Below are 16,013 nucleotides of genomic sequence, written 5' to 3'. Positions count from 1 at the left end.
ATCCTTCCAACAACCACGTGAGCTCAGAAGTGGATATTTCCCCAGTCAAGCCTTCAGATAAGACCCCAACCTTGACTGCAATCTCATGAGAGACCATGAAGCAGAGGACCCAGCTAAGCCATGCCTGGATCCCTGACTCACAGAAACAAATATGTACTGTTTTAAACCATTAATTTGGGGGCAATTTGTGATGCAGCAACAGATAAAACTAATATAAGGTGGTAGCCACTGTCTGTATTTCTAGTGTTTAGGTTATCTTGTTACCTTTCTGTGCCTTTGGTTTTCCAATTCCTGTATTACCAATTCCCTGTATTGACATATCTGACATAGTTTGTGTTTTCCTAACAAGACCCTAACTGGTACTTATTCAGGTTCAAATTCCATGGTCTAGTATCTAAGATTCTCTACAATCTGATTCCAACCTATTGTTCCAATCCTTTCTCTCCTGGCCAGCTAACGTTGAAATTCAGTCCCAGTCAAACTATTCTGCTCACATCCCATGAACTTGCCCTGTGCTTTCCCACGCCCACGACCTCACAAAGGCAGTGGAGCAGGGTAAGGAGTGAGCACTGGCCTTGGCATCAGGCCTGTGTTTACATCCTGGCTTTATCTCCTACTAGCTATAAGGCCTTAACCAAGTCACTGAACCTTTATAAACCTCAACTGGTTTATCTGTAAAAAAAAAAAAAAAAAAAAAAATCCACTTTAAAGAGTGCTGCAACAGGTACTGATAAATAGCCAGCAGAATGTCTAACTCACAGAAGGTGCTGACAAAGTGATGGACCATGGTCCCCACTGTTGCTCATGCCTTCCCTCAGTCTGGAACTAGCTTCCCTCACTTTCCCCCAGCCAAATACTTCAAGGACCAACTCCTCTTCCAAGATGCCTTCCCAGAGTTCTCTAGAACTCATGGCATAATTTCTCTACCAGGGAGCCTGAAATTTCCACTGAAGTATCTTGCGACCACCTGTAGGGGACGGGAGATGGGAAGGAGGAAGAGGACGATGGAGGAGGGGGCATGGGGGAAAAAGGAGGAGGAGGAGGAGTGATCTTTGTACCTTCCCAACGCCTAACACTTGGCTGGGTGTTTTGTTAATGGTAAATAAACATATTCTAGTATTTACAAAGTACTTCAGAAAAAAATACACAATAAAGGAATACCAAAACTACTGTAACTAAGAAATATCTTAACTGCTCAAACTCTTCATCTTTAGTTCAAATGTCTGCCTTTAAACTACCTGAAGCAATCACTAGAATCAAGTCCACCTCATCCCCACTGGAGTCCACCACAACTGGCCTATCAATATGGCTTTGCACTATGATTATAGAAGTATTAGAAAGCATATTAGTTTAAGATAACTTGCCTTATGTTTTAAAAGAATCAAATGCTTAGGTTACAATCCTATTCTATCAAAAGCAGACTTCGGGCATCAGCCTTATTCATTAAAACAATAATCAACAACTGCTGTCCCCAGACCTAAGTCCCGGGCTGTGTGAGTGTTTGGCTGACCTACCTTCATCTCGGGGTACATGTATCGGTGGATGGAAGGCAGCCAGTAGACAGGGGGCAGGCTGCCACCGCTCCCCGGACCGGCGTGGAGCACCCCCTTCTTGTCCTCGTAGAATGCCGCCAGATGAGAGTAATGTCCCGGCATCTCCAGCTGGTGTCTGCACGACACACACGCGCAGTGAGAATGGCTCTTCCCACAGACCTGCCACTCACTCCCTGGCCCCAAGGGAAGTAATACTTTGGTGGGGGTGGGGAGGGCGAAGGCCTGGATAAACAAAGAGACCCCCTTCTTGAGGTCGCCTAGAACGCCTCCTTTGGTGTTACAGAAGCTCCTTATGGAAAACTCTTACATAGGCTCTGAAACTCCCCAACAGTGCTGTGGACGCAATCTCCTCCTCTTGGGAAAGAGGGGGAATTAACAGACTGTGACTAATGTCTATTGTTCTCCAGCAAAGGATGCTTCCCAGAGAAGGGGTAACTTGGAAGACCACAAATTCCCTACTTGAAAGCTGCTCTTTGTTTAGAACGCATGCTCGTGTTCTTGCTTTGCTGATACAAAAGAATAAGATGAAGAGTACCCCTCAATGTCTCAAATAATGGAAAACAATTGCTGGATGTCACGAAGGGCTTATAATTTTTGCACCAAGTAATAAAGTAATAAAAAGCTCAGAACCTCTTTTTTTCCCCACCCTAGCCTGCTCGGGTGGCAGAGACTTGGCTGTGGGTAGTTCTGTCAACTGACCCCAAAATCAAGAAAGCAACATTGAGGCCCTGGAGCATCTGGACAATGGAGAATCCAATCCTGTCTTCAGGTCAAGCACAGGAGGACCATATTGGCACTATGATTACTGACAGCACAATGGGTTGAATTTTAAATGAGGCCATAATCCAGTATCACTGGTGTCTTTATAAAAAGGGGAAATTTGGAAGCAGACGCACACACACACATGAGAACACCATGTGAAAATGAAGGCAGAGATCAGAGTGATGCATCTACAAGCCAAGGAAGAGCAAAGACTGCAGAAGGTAGGAGAGAGGCAATGAATAGATTCTCTCTCAGAGCCCTGGGGAGAAACCAAGCCTGCTGACACCTTGATTTTAGACTTCTAGCCTCCAGAACTGTAAGATAATACATTTCTGTTGTTCTCAGTCACCTAGTTTTTGGTACTTTGTTAGAGCAGCGTTAGGAAACTAATATAGGGAGAAATAAAAGGCACTAAAACCTTTTTAGTCCATTTAAATTTCTTTAGAACCCTATAATTTCCATTCTCTTACACTGAAAAAGAATCAAAATACAGCTTTACTGAGCAAGGGGAGGCGTCGCTGATTACGGCTGGCCCTGGTACAATGATGACTGAAAGGCAACCTGTCATTGCCGGCTTCCTCCAAACGCTGACACAAACTCAGATTCAACATTCGCACAATCCAACCAGTACCCAGCTGCTCCCCAAACATCTCTGCTCCAGAGGGACGTACAGCTCCTGACGTCAAGGCTACGGCTGCCACTTCTTCCCTGTGAGATCTCGGTCAAGCTACTGAACTTTTCAAAATCTGCTTTTTTCCCCCTCCTTAAAAATGCAGATACTAGTAACACCGCGATATCATTCTGAGGTGTAAATGGAGTTAAGCAGAAAATGGGCCTCATACATCTCAGCCCCTCACAGTAGGTTCCTTCCTCCCTAGCACATGGGGCAGAGTCTAGCCAGGTGCACAGCGAGGGCTCGGAAACAGTGGGTAAATGGGGAAGATTCAGGGCAAGCCCTGGAAGAGAACTTCAGGCAAATTTACATTTTTTAAAAAAATTAATTTATTTTTGGCTGCATTGGGTCTTCGTTGCTGCGCATGAGCTTTCTCTAGTTGCGTTGAGCGGGGGCTACTCTTCGTCGCGGCGCGCGGGCTTCTCATTGTGGTGGCTTCTCTTGTTGTGGAGCACAGGCTCTAGAGCACAGGCTCAGTAGTTCTGGCACACGGGCTTAGTTGCTCCGCGGCACGTGGGATCCTCCCAGACCAGGGCTCGAACCCGTGTCCCCTGCATTGGCAGGCGGATTCTTAACCACTGCACCACCAGGGAGGTCCCAAATTTACATTTTTAAAAAGAAAAAAAAATCATCAAGTACACCCAAAAAAAGATTACAAAAATAAACTCTTCTCTGCGTGATAGCTCTCTAATCTGGGGGCTCCTATACATTTTATTTTAAGCTTTGCAAAAGGAGGCAGTTGTGTGATGTAATAACAAATGACCCTGGGGGTATGTGTGCTTATAATCATTTCTTTCACTCTTACAAACGTTCACACGCTAGATGGGAAACCCATGGGGGCTAAGCGTATCTGACGATTCTGATGGCCGACTTCAGACACCCTTCAGGGATGTGTCAAAGGGATAAAAGCTTGATTACTACAAAATAACACACAGACAATTAAGTTCAAAGCTGTGTTCATTAGGACCTAATTTCCTTAAAAAGAACCGTGGGAAGCATTTTATTGTATTTTTTTTTTTAAATCATTGTTTTTGGGTTTTTTTAATTAATTTATTTCTTTATTTTTGGCTGTGTTGGGTCTTCGTTTCTGTGCGAGGGCTTTCTATAGTTGCGGCAAGCGGGGGCCACTCTTCATCGCGGTGCGCGGGCCTCTCACTATCGCGGCCTCTCTTGTTGCAGAGCACAGGCTCCAGACGCGCAGGCTCAGTAGTTGTGGCTCACGGGCCTAGTTGCTCCGCGGCATGTGGGATCTTCCCAGACCAGGGCTCGAACCCGTGTCCCCTGCATTGGCAGGCAGATTCTCAACCACTGCGCCACCTGGGAAGCCCTACTGTATTTTTAATACTATATTTTGGCTACTATTTTCTAGGTTCCTTGTTGATTTGCCTCTGAATTAACTGTCTTACCTGTTTGACTACATTAAACTCTATACTTGAACCAAGATTCTAAAGAAAAGCTCACTATTAAGTTAGGGTCTCTTACACAAAAAGCTAGTTTCAGGATCCTGTTCTCTGACAGCCTATACCACTGGCTGATGGGACAGAACAAGGCAATCATATGGAATACAGAACACGAACACTGACATAAATATAAATTGGTAGTTCCTGGATAAATGTTAAACAACCGTTTTATGAAAGCCTCAAATTTTAAACACTATATAGATTTTGCAATAAACAAGATTGATTATCAAAGTGTTAACACCAAGATAAACCCAAAGGTACTGAAACAAGGCTGAGAGTGTTGGAAGATAAGCTGGGCTTCAAAGATGATTCATGAGGAGGCCTTCCTGGTGATCTTATCTACACAGACACATAGATTAAGGAACACAGCCCAAGTATCTATGGAAACTGCCCAAGAGACATGACAATGTAGAAATGAGAGAGTAACTGGCACAATATGCGCTACTGACCTGAAGCCACGGGCTCTGGGCCAGATCAAGGATTCCCCTGAAGGACCAGAGACACTGGGGTGCTACGTAAGCCCGCAGCCCCTTCACTGATACAACATAAGCTATGTGTCCATGCTGATGCCCACTGCAACTAACCCTCCCTTCCCCACCACACCGGGCAATAATGCACCCAATGTAACTATCAGAGATGCCTCTGTACAGCAATTACACTTCATCACTCCTGTGTACTCATTACTGCTCTGCACCAGTCTGTCTTCTGGCCTTGCAAGTACAGAAAAACAGGCATTCCCACTTACTGCTGGTGCAGGTACAACATGGTACCACCTTTCTGAAGGGTCACTTGAAATTTGTATCCGATTGTACCCTGTACGTACCCTGCAACCCAACGATTCCACTTCTAGGAACGAGGGCTAAAGATCTGTATATGGATATGAACAATCATTTACCCGTAAGGATACTCATGTTCATGGTGGTGAAAAATAAGAAAACGCCTAAAAGCCCAGCAACAGTGAAACAACTAAATAATCTGTAATTCGTCTGTATACTGAGATGCTAAGGAACCACCAAAATGACGATGAGGACTATGACTATTCATGATACACTGAAAGGTTAACATACCTGTCAGTTAGAAAATTTAGGTACTGAATGACCTCAACATTCTTTTTTTTTTTAATTAATGTGTATGTACACATTTATACAAGGTAAAAAGACCAGAAGGATATAAATGTTAACAGCAGATATGTCTGGCTCGTGGGATTACGTTCTTTTTTTCCTGTTAGCCTTTGTCCATTTTTCAGTTTTCTGCAATAACTCTATGTTAAGTTTATATTTAGTCTTTTTAAACTTTTCAATATGGAAAATTTCAAACATAAACAAAAAGTAGAAAGAAGAGAATAATAGACCCCCTTATCCACCACTTAGTTTCAACAATATTTTATCAATATGGTTACATCTATACCCTATCCGCCCGCCCACCCACCACTCTTTTTCCTGAAATGTTTTAAAGCAAATCCCTTATAACATTTTACCCCTAAATATGTCAGTATACATCTCTAACTAATAAAGTCTATTTAAAAAATAACATAACCACCACGGCATTATCTTGCCTAACAAAATAATGTGCCTTAATCCAAACTAATATCCAGTCCACTTTCAAATTATACCAACTGTCCCTGAAATGTTATTTTACAGTAGGTTGTTTGAATCATGATCTAAGCAAGGTCAAAAATGTGGTTTAAAATTAATCCTTTAAAACTATATAGTAGTTCTCCAATATCTTCTGATTAATAAGAAATAGTCATAGAAAAGACTCTCTAACTAGGGAGATATCGAAGCCAAGAGTTATAGATGAAATATTAACAAATAACGTTAGGATATCATAAGTAAGAATAAAAATAAAACATGGATACAGTGTTTTCAAAAATCAAGTCTAGGGCTTCCCTGGTGGCGCAGTGGTTGAGAATCTGCCTGCTAATGCAGGGGACACAGTTTCGAGCCCTGGTCTGGGAAGATCCCACATGCCGCGGAGCAACTAGGCCCGTGAGCCACAATTACTGAGCCTGCGCGTCTGGAGCCTGTGCTCCGCAGCGGGAGAGGCCGCGATGGTGAGAGGCCCGCGCATCGCGATGAAGAGTGGCCCCCGCTCGCCGCAACTGGAGAAAGCCCTTGCACAGAAACGAAGACCCAACACAGCCATAAATAGATAAATAAATAAAAACATCTGATTGTCTTTAAAAAAAAAAAAAAATCAAGTCTAGTTAATTTATATAAAAGTCATTGCTGCAGTCAAGTATCACCCCTGCCTAGACCTGGGCTTAACATCACTACGCTTCTTTCTTTTCCTCATACCTTCTCATGCAAGTCCTTCTCTCATGTTACCCTGAGCCCTCTTTAATCACCAAACTGCAAAACCATTCTAGCTATGACTCAAAATCTAGAGGCCATAGGAATATTATCGAACTCAAGGAAGAAAAACATCTGCATGACAAAAAGTAATGTTAAAAGACAAACGAAAAAGTGGAAAAAATATCACAAGAACGAATCTCCATATTACACAAAGAACTCCTAGAAATTAATAAGAAGAAGCCAACGATCAAAAAATAATGTAGCAGGGCTTCCCCGGTGGCGCAGTGGTTAAGAATCCGCCTACCAATGCAGGGCACACGGGTTCGTGCCCCGGTCCGGGAAGATCCCACATGCCGCGGAGCGGCTAAGCCTGTGCGCCACAAATACTGAGCCTGTACTCTGGAGCCCACATGCCACAGCTACTGAGGCCCGCGTGCCTAGAGCCCGTGCTCCACAGCAAGAGAAGCCACCGCAATGAGAAGGTCACGCACCGCAACGAAGGGTATCCCCCGCTTGACGCAACTAAAGCCCGTGTGCAGCAATGAAGACCCAATGCAGCCAAAAATAAATAAATTAATTAAAAAAAAAAATAATAATGTAGCAAAGGCTCGGAACAGTTCACAGAAGAGGAAATATAAATGACTCAAACATGTATGAAGGTGCTCGTCCTCACTCCTAAGAAAAATGCGAATTAAAATTATACTCGTGTACCGTGTTTTACCAATCAGAATGCCAAAAATCCACAAGTTGTATTTTTGTGTGGGCAATGCTGTGAGGAAACAGCATTCTCTTGCATTACTGCTGGGCATGTAAAATGGTACAATCTCTATGTAAAGCAATTTGACAATATCTATTAAAATTACAAATACATATGCTCTTTGAATCACCAATTTCATTTCTAGAAATTTAACGTACACATATACTACTCATGTGTGAAATTATACTTGCTCATAGGTATTCAGTGCAGCATCATAACAGCAAACGACTGGAAACAACCAAATGTCTATCAGTAAGCGACTTGATAAAGCAAGCATGGTTCTTTTATACAGGGCACGTAATACAACTGTGAGAAACAATGAAGAAGCTCTCCATGTACTAATACGAGAAGGTATCCCAGATATATTGTTGAATGAAAAAGGCAAGGTGCAAACAACATGCATAACATGCTACCTTTTGTATGAAAAGAGGGAAAATAAGAATATACATTTGTATTTGTATATACACATACACAAGCTTTGGAAAGATACATGGGAAATCAGCAGTGATTACTGGGATGACTGGATGGATATGGGAACTGGGTGAAGACTTCATTTTATGCCAGTGGTTGAGACTGCCACTCTCTTCTTCCCTTAGTAACAGAACCTTCCAAAATTTAGCTGGTCACATGGCCACCCAGTTAAGGACCCCATTTCCTAGACTGTCTTGCTGCTAGGTGTGGCTAGAAACTAAGAACAGGTCAATGAAATGTGGGCAGAAGCGATGTGTTCAATTTCTGGGATTCCTGTGTGTTTCCCCTTCCTGCAAGACCTAGTAATGGTGAATCAACTTCTACCATGTGGGTGAGGACAATACTCTAGCAGATGGCAGGATACAAAACAGAAAGACTTGGGTCCCAGAAATGACCCAGTGGAACAAAGCCATCTACCACACTGGACTACTTCCCTTCCTCTGGGATTGTCATGCTAGAAAAGCTGTACTTCTACCTTGTTTGAGTCACTGTATTTTGGGTTTCTTTGTTATAGCAACTTAGCCTGGATTTGAGCTAAAGCAGAAAATGATATTTAGGAATGATTTACCATAGTATCAAAAACCACACTGTAGCATTGGCTTAGTGGCTAGAAAGGGAAGATGATTAAAAAAAAAAAAAACAAGAAAAAACTTTGCTAGAACTTCAATAACTTGGAAGACAGGCCTTGTATCATCTGAACTTGTAACTTTAAGGGAAGCAGTGAGAAACAGAGCACTGATAGCTCCTTGATGTTTTTAGTTTTTAGTAGTTTTCATCTTACTACTACAAGAGCAAGATGAAAATAAGCAAGACTTGGTCAGTTTGCAAGCAGAAATGGTGGGATATACAGTGTAAGGGTGTACATTCTGAGTTCTGCAATATAAATTAATTGAGACTTGAAATATCTGGGACCCCACGGGACTGAAAAAACCAATTCCTCTGTACCCAAAAAGCAGGAGATAACCTAGAGAAATGGAAATAAAAATAAACAAATGGGACCTAATGAAATTTAAAAGCTTTTGCACAGCAAAGGAAACTATAAACAAGACAAAAAGACAACCCTCAGAATTGGATAAAATATTTGCAAATGAAGCAACTGACAAAGGATTAATCTCCAAAATATACAAGCAGCTCATGTAGCTCAATATCAAAAAAAAAAAGAACACCCCAATCCAAAAATGGGCAGAAGACCTAAATAGACATTTCTCCAAAGAAGATATACAGATTACCAACAAACACATGAAAAGATGCTCAACATCACTAATTATTAGAGAAATGCAAATCAAATCCACAATGAGGTATCACCTCACACAAGTCAGAAGGGCCATCATCAAAAAAATATACAAACAATAAATGCTGGAGAGGGTGTGGAGAAAAGGGAACCCTCTTGCACTGTTGGTGGGAACGTAAATTGATACAGCCACTATGGAGAACAGTATGGAGGTTCCTTAAAAGACCAAGCAATCCCACTACTGGGCATATACCCTGAGAAAACCATAATTCAAGAAGAGTCATGTACCACAATGTTCATTGCAGCACTATTTACAACAGCCAGCACATGGAAGCAACCTAAGTGTCCACGGACAGATGAACGGATAAAGAAGATGTGGCACGTATATACAATGGATCATTACTCAGCCATAAAAAGAAACGAAATTGAGTTATTTGTAGTGAGGTGGATGGACCTAGAGTCTGTCATACAGAGTGAAGTAAGTCAGAAAGAGAAAAACAAATACCGTATGCTAACACATATATATGGAATCTAAAAAAAAAAAAAGGGGGGGCTTCCCTGGTGGCGCAGCGGTTGAGAATCTGCCTGCTAATGCAGGGGACACGGGTTCGAGCCCTGGTCTGGGAAGATCCCACATGCCACGGAGCAACTAGGCCCGTGAGCCACAACTACTGAGCCTGCGCGTCTGGAGCCTGTGCTCCGCAACAAGAGAGGCCACGATAGTGAGAGGCCCGCGCACCGTGATGAAGAGTGGCCCCCGCTTGCCGCAACTAGAGAAAGCCCTAGCACAGAAACGAAGACCCAACATAGCAATCAATCAATCAATAAATCTTTAAAAAAAAAAAAAGGTCTGAAGAACGTAGGGGCAGGACAGGAATAAAGACGCAGACGTAGAGGATGGACTTGAGGACACGGGGAGGGGGAAGGGTAAGCTGGGATGAAGTGAGAGAGTGGCATAGACATATATACACTACCAAATGTAAAATAGATAGCTAGTGGGAAGCAGCCGCATAGCACAGGGAGATCAGCTCAGTGCTTTGTGACCACCTAGAGGGGTGGGATAGGGAGGGTGGGAGGGAGACGCAAGAGGGAGGAGATATGGGGATATATGTATACGTATAGCTGATTCACTTTGTTATACAGCAGAAACTAACACAACATTGTGAAGCAATTATACTCCAATAAAGATGTTTAAAAGAAAAAAAAAGCAGGAGATAAGAATTTCTCTCAAAGCCTCTATGAAACTCTCCCAGACACGGGAGTCTGCCCATTTATAAAGCCCAGATTTAGGCTACAGTCTCAAGGTAGTTGCCATTAAGACCAGGGCAAGATAGATACGCCAAGAACAGTGACCAGTAACTAGGCCACCATCTACTGACTTAAAAACTAAGACCCAGAGGAGATCTTGGGCAGTGGATATTTTTACGTGGGACTGACTGGAAGCAAACAGACCAAGAAGCCTATTCAGTTTCTGAGGGAACTGTATTGTCACATTCTTGTCTACGGCCATAGCACCCTGAAATCGCCGGATCTCGTCTGTATTGTCATGTTCTTGGCCTATATAAGCCGCTGACTTCTCAAACCTAGACCCCCAAACCCACACCAGCAGGAAACGTGTTCCAAAGCCATGCAGCTTTCCCCAATGTTCACCAAAGCCTGCTTCAAAAGTGGTTATGGCACAAAATGGATAAAGAACCCCCAGAAGGCAAAGCCAGGAGCCGTGGAGGAAAACGGACAAGGGGATTCTAGTGAGCAGGGCCCAGGTGTAGCCAGGAGCATGGCACTCTGTGAGGACAAGGGGTCTCTGCCATCCCTGCTCAGCAGAATTTCATTGTTATTATGGACTAACGACCGCTCATATTATTTCTCATTCTTCTTTTTCAAATGGGAGCTTGTATTGTGGTTCCTTTTCTACTTCTATTCTGCATTTGGGAGGTGGGAATGGAGGACGTGACGGTTCTTTCACAGCTTTCCAGGATAAGAGAACCATGTCCTGATTGCCTCAAATCACACAGAAACCCTGGATTTCAGACTAGAAACATGAACCAGATGAGACTCTATGATGTCTCGGGGTGGGAGGAATGTCCTCTGTGTCTGGGAAGAAGAGTACACACGGATACTGAGGTCGCCGGGGGACAAACTGAAGCAGAGGCTGCTAAAATTTCCTCCAGATCCATTCTTCTCTTCTTCCTGTTTGCAACAGGAGCCCCCGAATTTTAACTGGTCACAAGGTCACCCAACTAGAGACTACCTTTCCCAGTGTCCTTTGCTGTCACGTGTGTCTTTGTGATTGAGGACTTGACAATGGGATATGAGAAGTGATGTACGCAACTTCCGGGTCCTTCATTCCTCCCTATGGGCTGGAATGCAGACATAGTAGTGGTGAGCAGCTTCAAGCAGGTGAGAAGAACATCTTAGAACACAAAATCACTCTCAGGATATGGTAGAATAATAAGAGAAGCAGCGTGGGCCCCGAATTGCGGGGACGGCAGGCTGCTCGCCCTGACCACCCTCCTACTTCTAGAACATTACATGGGGAAGAATCTTCTGTCTTGTTTGAGCCAGTGTATTTTGGGGCCTCCGTTATCACCATTTAGCCAGGACTCTAATATAATACCTCCTTAGAATTTTTGGCTTTTGAACCACGAGAATGTATTGCCTCCTTGGGAAATTAATTTTTCAAAAGCAGTAATAATTTTTTTAAAGTGTCAAGATCCCAATAAAAAAAAATTTTTTTTTAATTCAATGTTACTTCTGAGACACAAAACTGAGGAAATATTTCAAATACAGAAAAATATGTATCACAGCTCCAAACTGTAGAGGAGTAGTTAAAACAATTAGAAGCATGCTAACCGCTTAACCATAGGGAATAATCGAGTAAACTAATGGGACAGCTCTAGCACTATAGAGCTATTAAAATAATCATCAAAATGAAAAATATGGAGGACAATGGGGAGAAACATATACATAACTGGTGTTCCTGAAGAAGAAGGGAAAATGCAGAGGAAAAGTTGAGTCCTTTATTGTAGAAGAAAAGGTTCCTGAAATTAAAAATAAATGTCATATCTATAGATAAAAAGGGACAAACTATCCCAGAAAAAAACTGTTCAGAAACATCACAGATAAAGAATCTATAGGGATCTAGACAAAAGAGACTTCTCTGAAACAACCAATATCAGAATATTGCTGCACAATATTTATAGCATCCTGAGAGGAAGAAAGAAAAGATTTAAGGATCTTATACCCAGCCAAGAGTAAAGGTAAAAGACCAATACTATCAAGCATGCAAGATTTCAGAGAAGGCAGCACCCATGATCCTTTCATGAAAAAAAAAGAAACAAAAGATGCTTGATGGCAAAATCTAACCAACCAAGAAATAAATCACGGGCTCTGGAACGTAGCAAGCCACAGTTAAGCCCTGGATGTGGTCGTAAACATATAACTGAGACTTAAGAATCATGGGAATCGGGGCTTCCCTGGTGGCGCAGTGGTTAGGAATCCGCCTGCCAATGCAGGGGACACGGGTTCGTGCCCCAGTCCGGGAAGATCCCACATGCCGCGGAGCAACTAAGCCCGTGTGCCACAACTACTGAGCCTGCGCGTCTGGAGCCTGTGCCCCGCAACAAGAGAGGCCACGACAGTGAGAGGCCCGCGCACAGCGATGAAGAGTGGCCCCCGCTCGCCGCAACTAGAGAAAGCCCTCGCACAGAAACGAAGACCCAACACAGCCAAAAATCAACAAATAAATTTTAAAAAAAAAGAATCATGGGAATTGTGATTACAGAACTAAATGTAATAAATCTCACAGTATATGAAAGTTGAGAAGTAAAGTCGGGGAGGCGTTCTGGGAAGAAGTATAAGACACCTGACCGTCTACAACTAAAACACAACCTAAAAACACCAATGACACCTATACAAAGATTTGTGCACTTTATTATATATACGTTATTTCTCAATAAGAATGACACTGTATCTTCATATTTTGCAGTCTTTTTTCTTAACTCTGAAGGAACATTCCAAGAAATAACGTATCTTACTGTGAAAAAAATATTAAAGTTTGACAATTCCTTCAGTTTCACTTACTCTTTTTCTCTGATATATACAAATAAATATATTTCAAACTAGCCTATTTGATAAAATTAAATCTTCATAAAATATTAACCCTATTTTTGTAAAATTATGTCTATTTTAGAATGGCATTCGCTGAATACTGACAATGGATATCCCACTGGGTGTTAAGATTTGGAAGAATTGTTAAAATTCATTTGTACGTTCACATAAATTTTTCAATAATAAACATTTTTTTCCCACAATTTCATATTCTTTCAAAGATGATCAAGATAGACTATTATATCAAAAATTAAAATAACAATAACTTTTAAACGCATATGATATAAAAGTATGTATGTCCTATGGTGCCAAGTATGTATATATTATTTTAAAGTACACACACATGGGACTTCCCCAGTGGCACAGTGGATAAGACTGCGCTCCCAATGCAGGGGGCCCGGGTTCGATCCCAGGCCAGGGAACTAGATCCCACATGCATGCCGCAACTAAGAGTTCACATGCCACAACTAAGGAGCCCGCAAGCCGCAACTAAAGGAGCGTGCCTGCCACAACTAAGACCTGACACAACCAAATAAATAAGTAAATATTTAAAAATAAATAAATAAAATAAAGTACACACACATGCATACCAGAAGAGAGGCAAATGTGCTAAAATTTTAACAGTGCTTCAGGGCTTAGGGGTAGATTTTCCCTTCAAAATCTGAAATGAAATTAGGTTACTCACATGATGAAAAAATATGAAGTAATTAATAGTTTTGCAGCTTCTGTTAAAAATTCCCTTCCTATTACCCCCAATGATAATAATTACCACCAATAATAAATGATTAGGCTTAAAAAAAAGTTGAGAGTCTATTTGCCTGGGGCAAGGAGATAATTACTGTGGTTTAAGGTAAGCAAAGATCACGTCAATGTCAACAAATTAATTCAACAAAATTGATGACAATATTAGTATAAGCTGAAAGCAAAATCTACCCCAGCTGTCATTCGAGGATGAAGAATCATTTACGCAGGACGCTGGCTGAAACACGAAGACCACCACCCGAGGTGTGAGACTCAGCCATGGACGCTCTTGGTGAGGCATCTGCCGTTCTGATGTACAGCCTTTACCCCTGAGGGCTCAGCCCAGCACACCAACTGGCAGGGCCCTGCCGCCTCTGCCCTCCCTGCACCCCACCCCGTATGTAAGCCACATACCGGACTTGGCTCTCCAGGAAGTGCATGTACCGGTACAGCAGGGTGTAGGATGGAGAGAGGATGCCCACGGATTTCATCCGGGCGCCACGCTCCAGCTCGCTTTCCACAGGCATGTTGGCGAAGCAGGCCAGGCCAAAGAAGGGCCCCTTTCGGAAATAGCTAAAATAGACCCAATGTGTAGCGTGGCTCGAAATCAGAGAGAGAAATTTCATTTTACTTTGTGTTTTGCCTTTTGAGATGCAGTCGCGAGCAAAAGACATAACTGTGTCCAGGGCTCTACCTGAGAAAACTCAGCCTGAGAAAAACCTTTTTTTAGAATCTCAGGGGGACTATCAGCCCAAGGCCCTCAACCTCACAGATGGGACAACCAAGGCTCAAAGAAATTGTGGAACTCGCCAAGGGTCATCCCGCTGGAGCCAGGACTTGATCTCTGCAAAGCCTGCCGCTCAGTTGCCCACGACCATGGTACAGCCCTTCTCCTCCTGCATAACAACTGACCTGATGGGGGGGACCTCTGTTTTATTAGCATAAACTGTGTTGATTCTCTCCTCGCTTCCTGAGTCTCTGATATTTTAAATAGAACATTTGACCAGAGCTGTCACTCTGTTTCCTTCCCCTTTCTCACACTTATGTCTGTCATGGTTTCAGCCCAATGAGAAGATGAAAGCTACTCCATCACCCTTACATTCTTTCAATGTGCTCCTCACAAGAATCTTGATTACACAGGACTACAAACTGGCCTTACTTAAAGCTCGAATTTCAAGTTTTAGCACATACATGTCTTAAGTTAACCCAAATGCAACCGAAACTCTATTCCTTTATTAAAGCCAAACCTCAAGCAAGGCCCAATCATGTCTTAGGAAAGGAGAGAACCTCTATGGCAGGAGTTCTTAACATTTTTGGATCATGAAACTCATCGAGAACCTAATGAAAGCTTGGGAACTTCTTGCTAGCAAACTGATATAAAAACACAAACCAGTATATATTTTCAGGGCATTTACACACACTTCCTGAAAGTGCCCCGATGACAGCCCTTATTCTCTGGGGGAAAGCACAGAGGCAGAGGAAATGGTACAGAGAAGACTTGCAATCAGCAGTACTTACATGAAATCAGACTGAATTTTATGGGACCCACTGGCCATAGACTTGAACTCAACGCCTTCAAGGTCAATATCTTGAGGTAAGCACCATTCCACCATGTTTCCTGTGGGGAAGGGAGGATACAAGTTTGAAAGAGACAAAATCATTCAAAGGGCCTAGTGCAGGGCTAAGTGCACATGGCTTCGGAGTAAATGTACTACTGACTTGACCACCAGGATGCTCAGGTGGCTCATCCCTCCATCGCCCACATGCCAGCAGAGTCCCTGAGCCATCCCGAGGGCCAGGAGATGGGCGTTGAAGGCACCTCCGATCTCTGCCTTCAAATGAACACAGTTCTTCCTAGCAAGGCTGCCGGCTTTGGTTCTCCCATTCTGCTTGGCCACCTCCAAATCTCCTTCCTCTTGCAGCCTCACTTCTAAGTGCATGTTTTGACCCTCTACCCCCAT

General features: G+C 42.9%; 1 protein-coding gene across 1 annotated transcript in view; it reads right to left on the bottom strand.

Moving 5' to 3' along the window:
• Positions 1 to 16,013, bottom strand: part of DENND11 (DENN domain containing 11) — a 45,465-nt gene that overhangs the window by 8,761 nt on the left and 20,691 nt on the right. Inside the window, exons 2-4 of the mRNA XM_059933202.1 lie at positions 15,571 to 15,670; positions 14,467 to 14,625; positions 1,515 to 1,668 (exon numbers count right to left, since the gene is read on the bottom strand). Of these exons, the coding sequence (XP_059789185.1) occupies positions 1,515 to 1,668; positions 14,467 to 14,625; positions 15,571 to 15,670 (413 nt within the window). The remainder of the gene's footprint in view (positions 1 to 1,514; positions 1,669 to 14,466; positions 14,626 to 15,570; positions 15,671 to 16,013) is intronic.

The sequence above is a fragment of the Balaenoptera ricei genome, chromosome 9 (assembly GCF_028023285.1).
Source record: "Balaenoptera ricei isolate mBalRic1 chromosome 9, mBalRic1.hap2, whole genome shotgun sequence".
NCBI lineage: Eukaryota > Metazoa > Chordata > Mammalia > Artiodactyla > Balaenopteridae > Balaenoptera > Balaenoptera ricei.
This window is presented reverse-complemented; position numbering and strand designations above follow the sequence as displayed.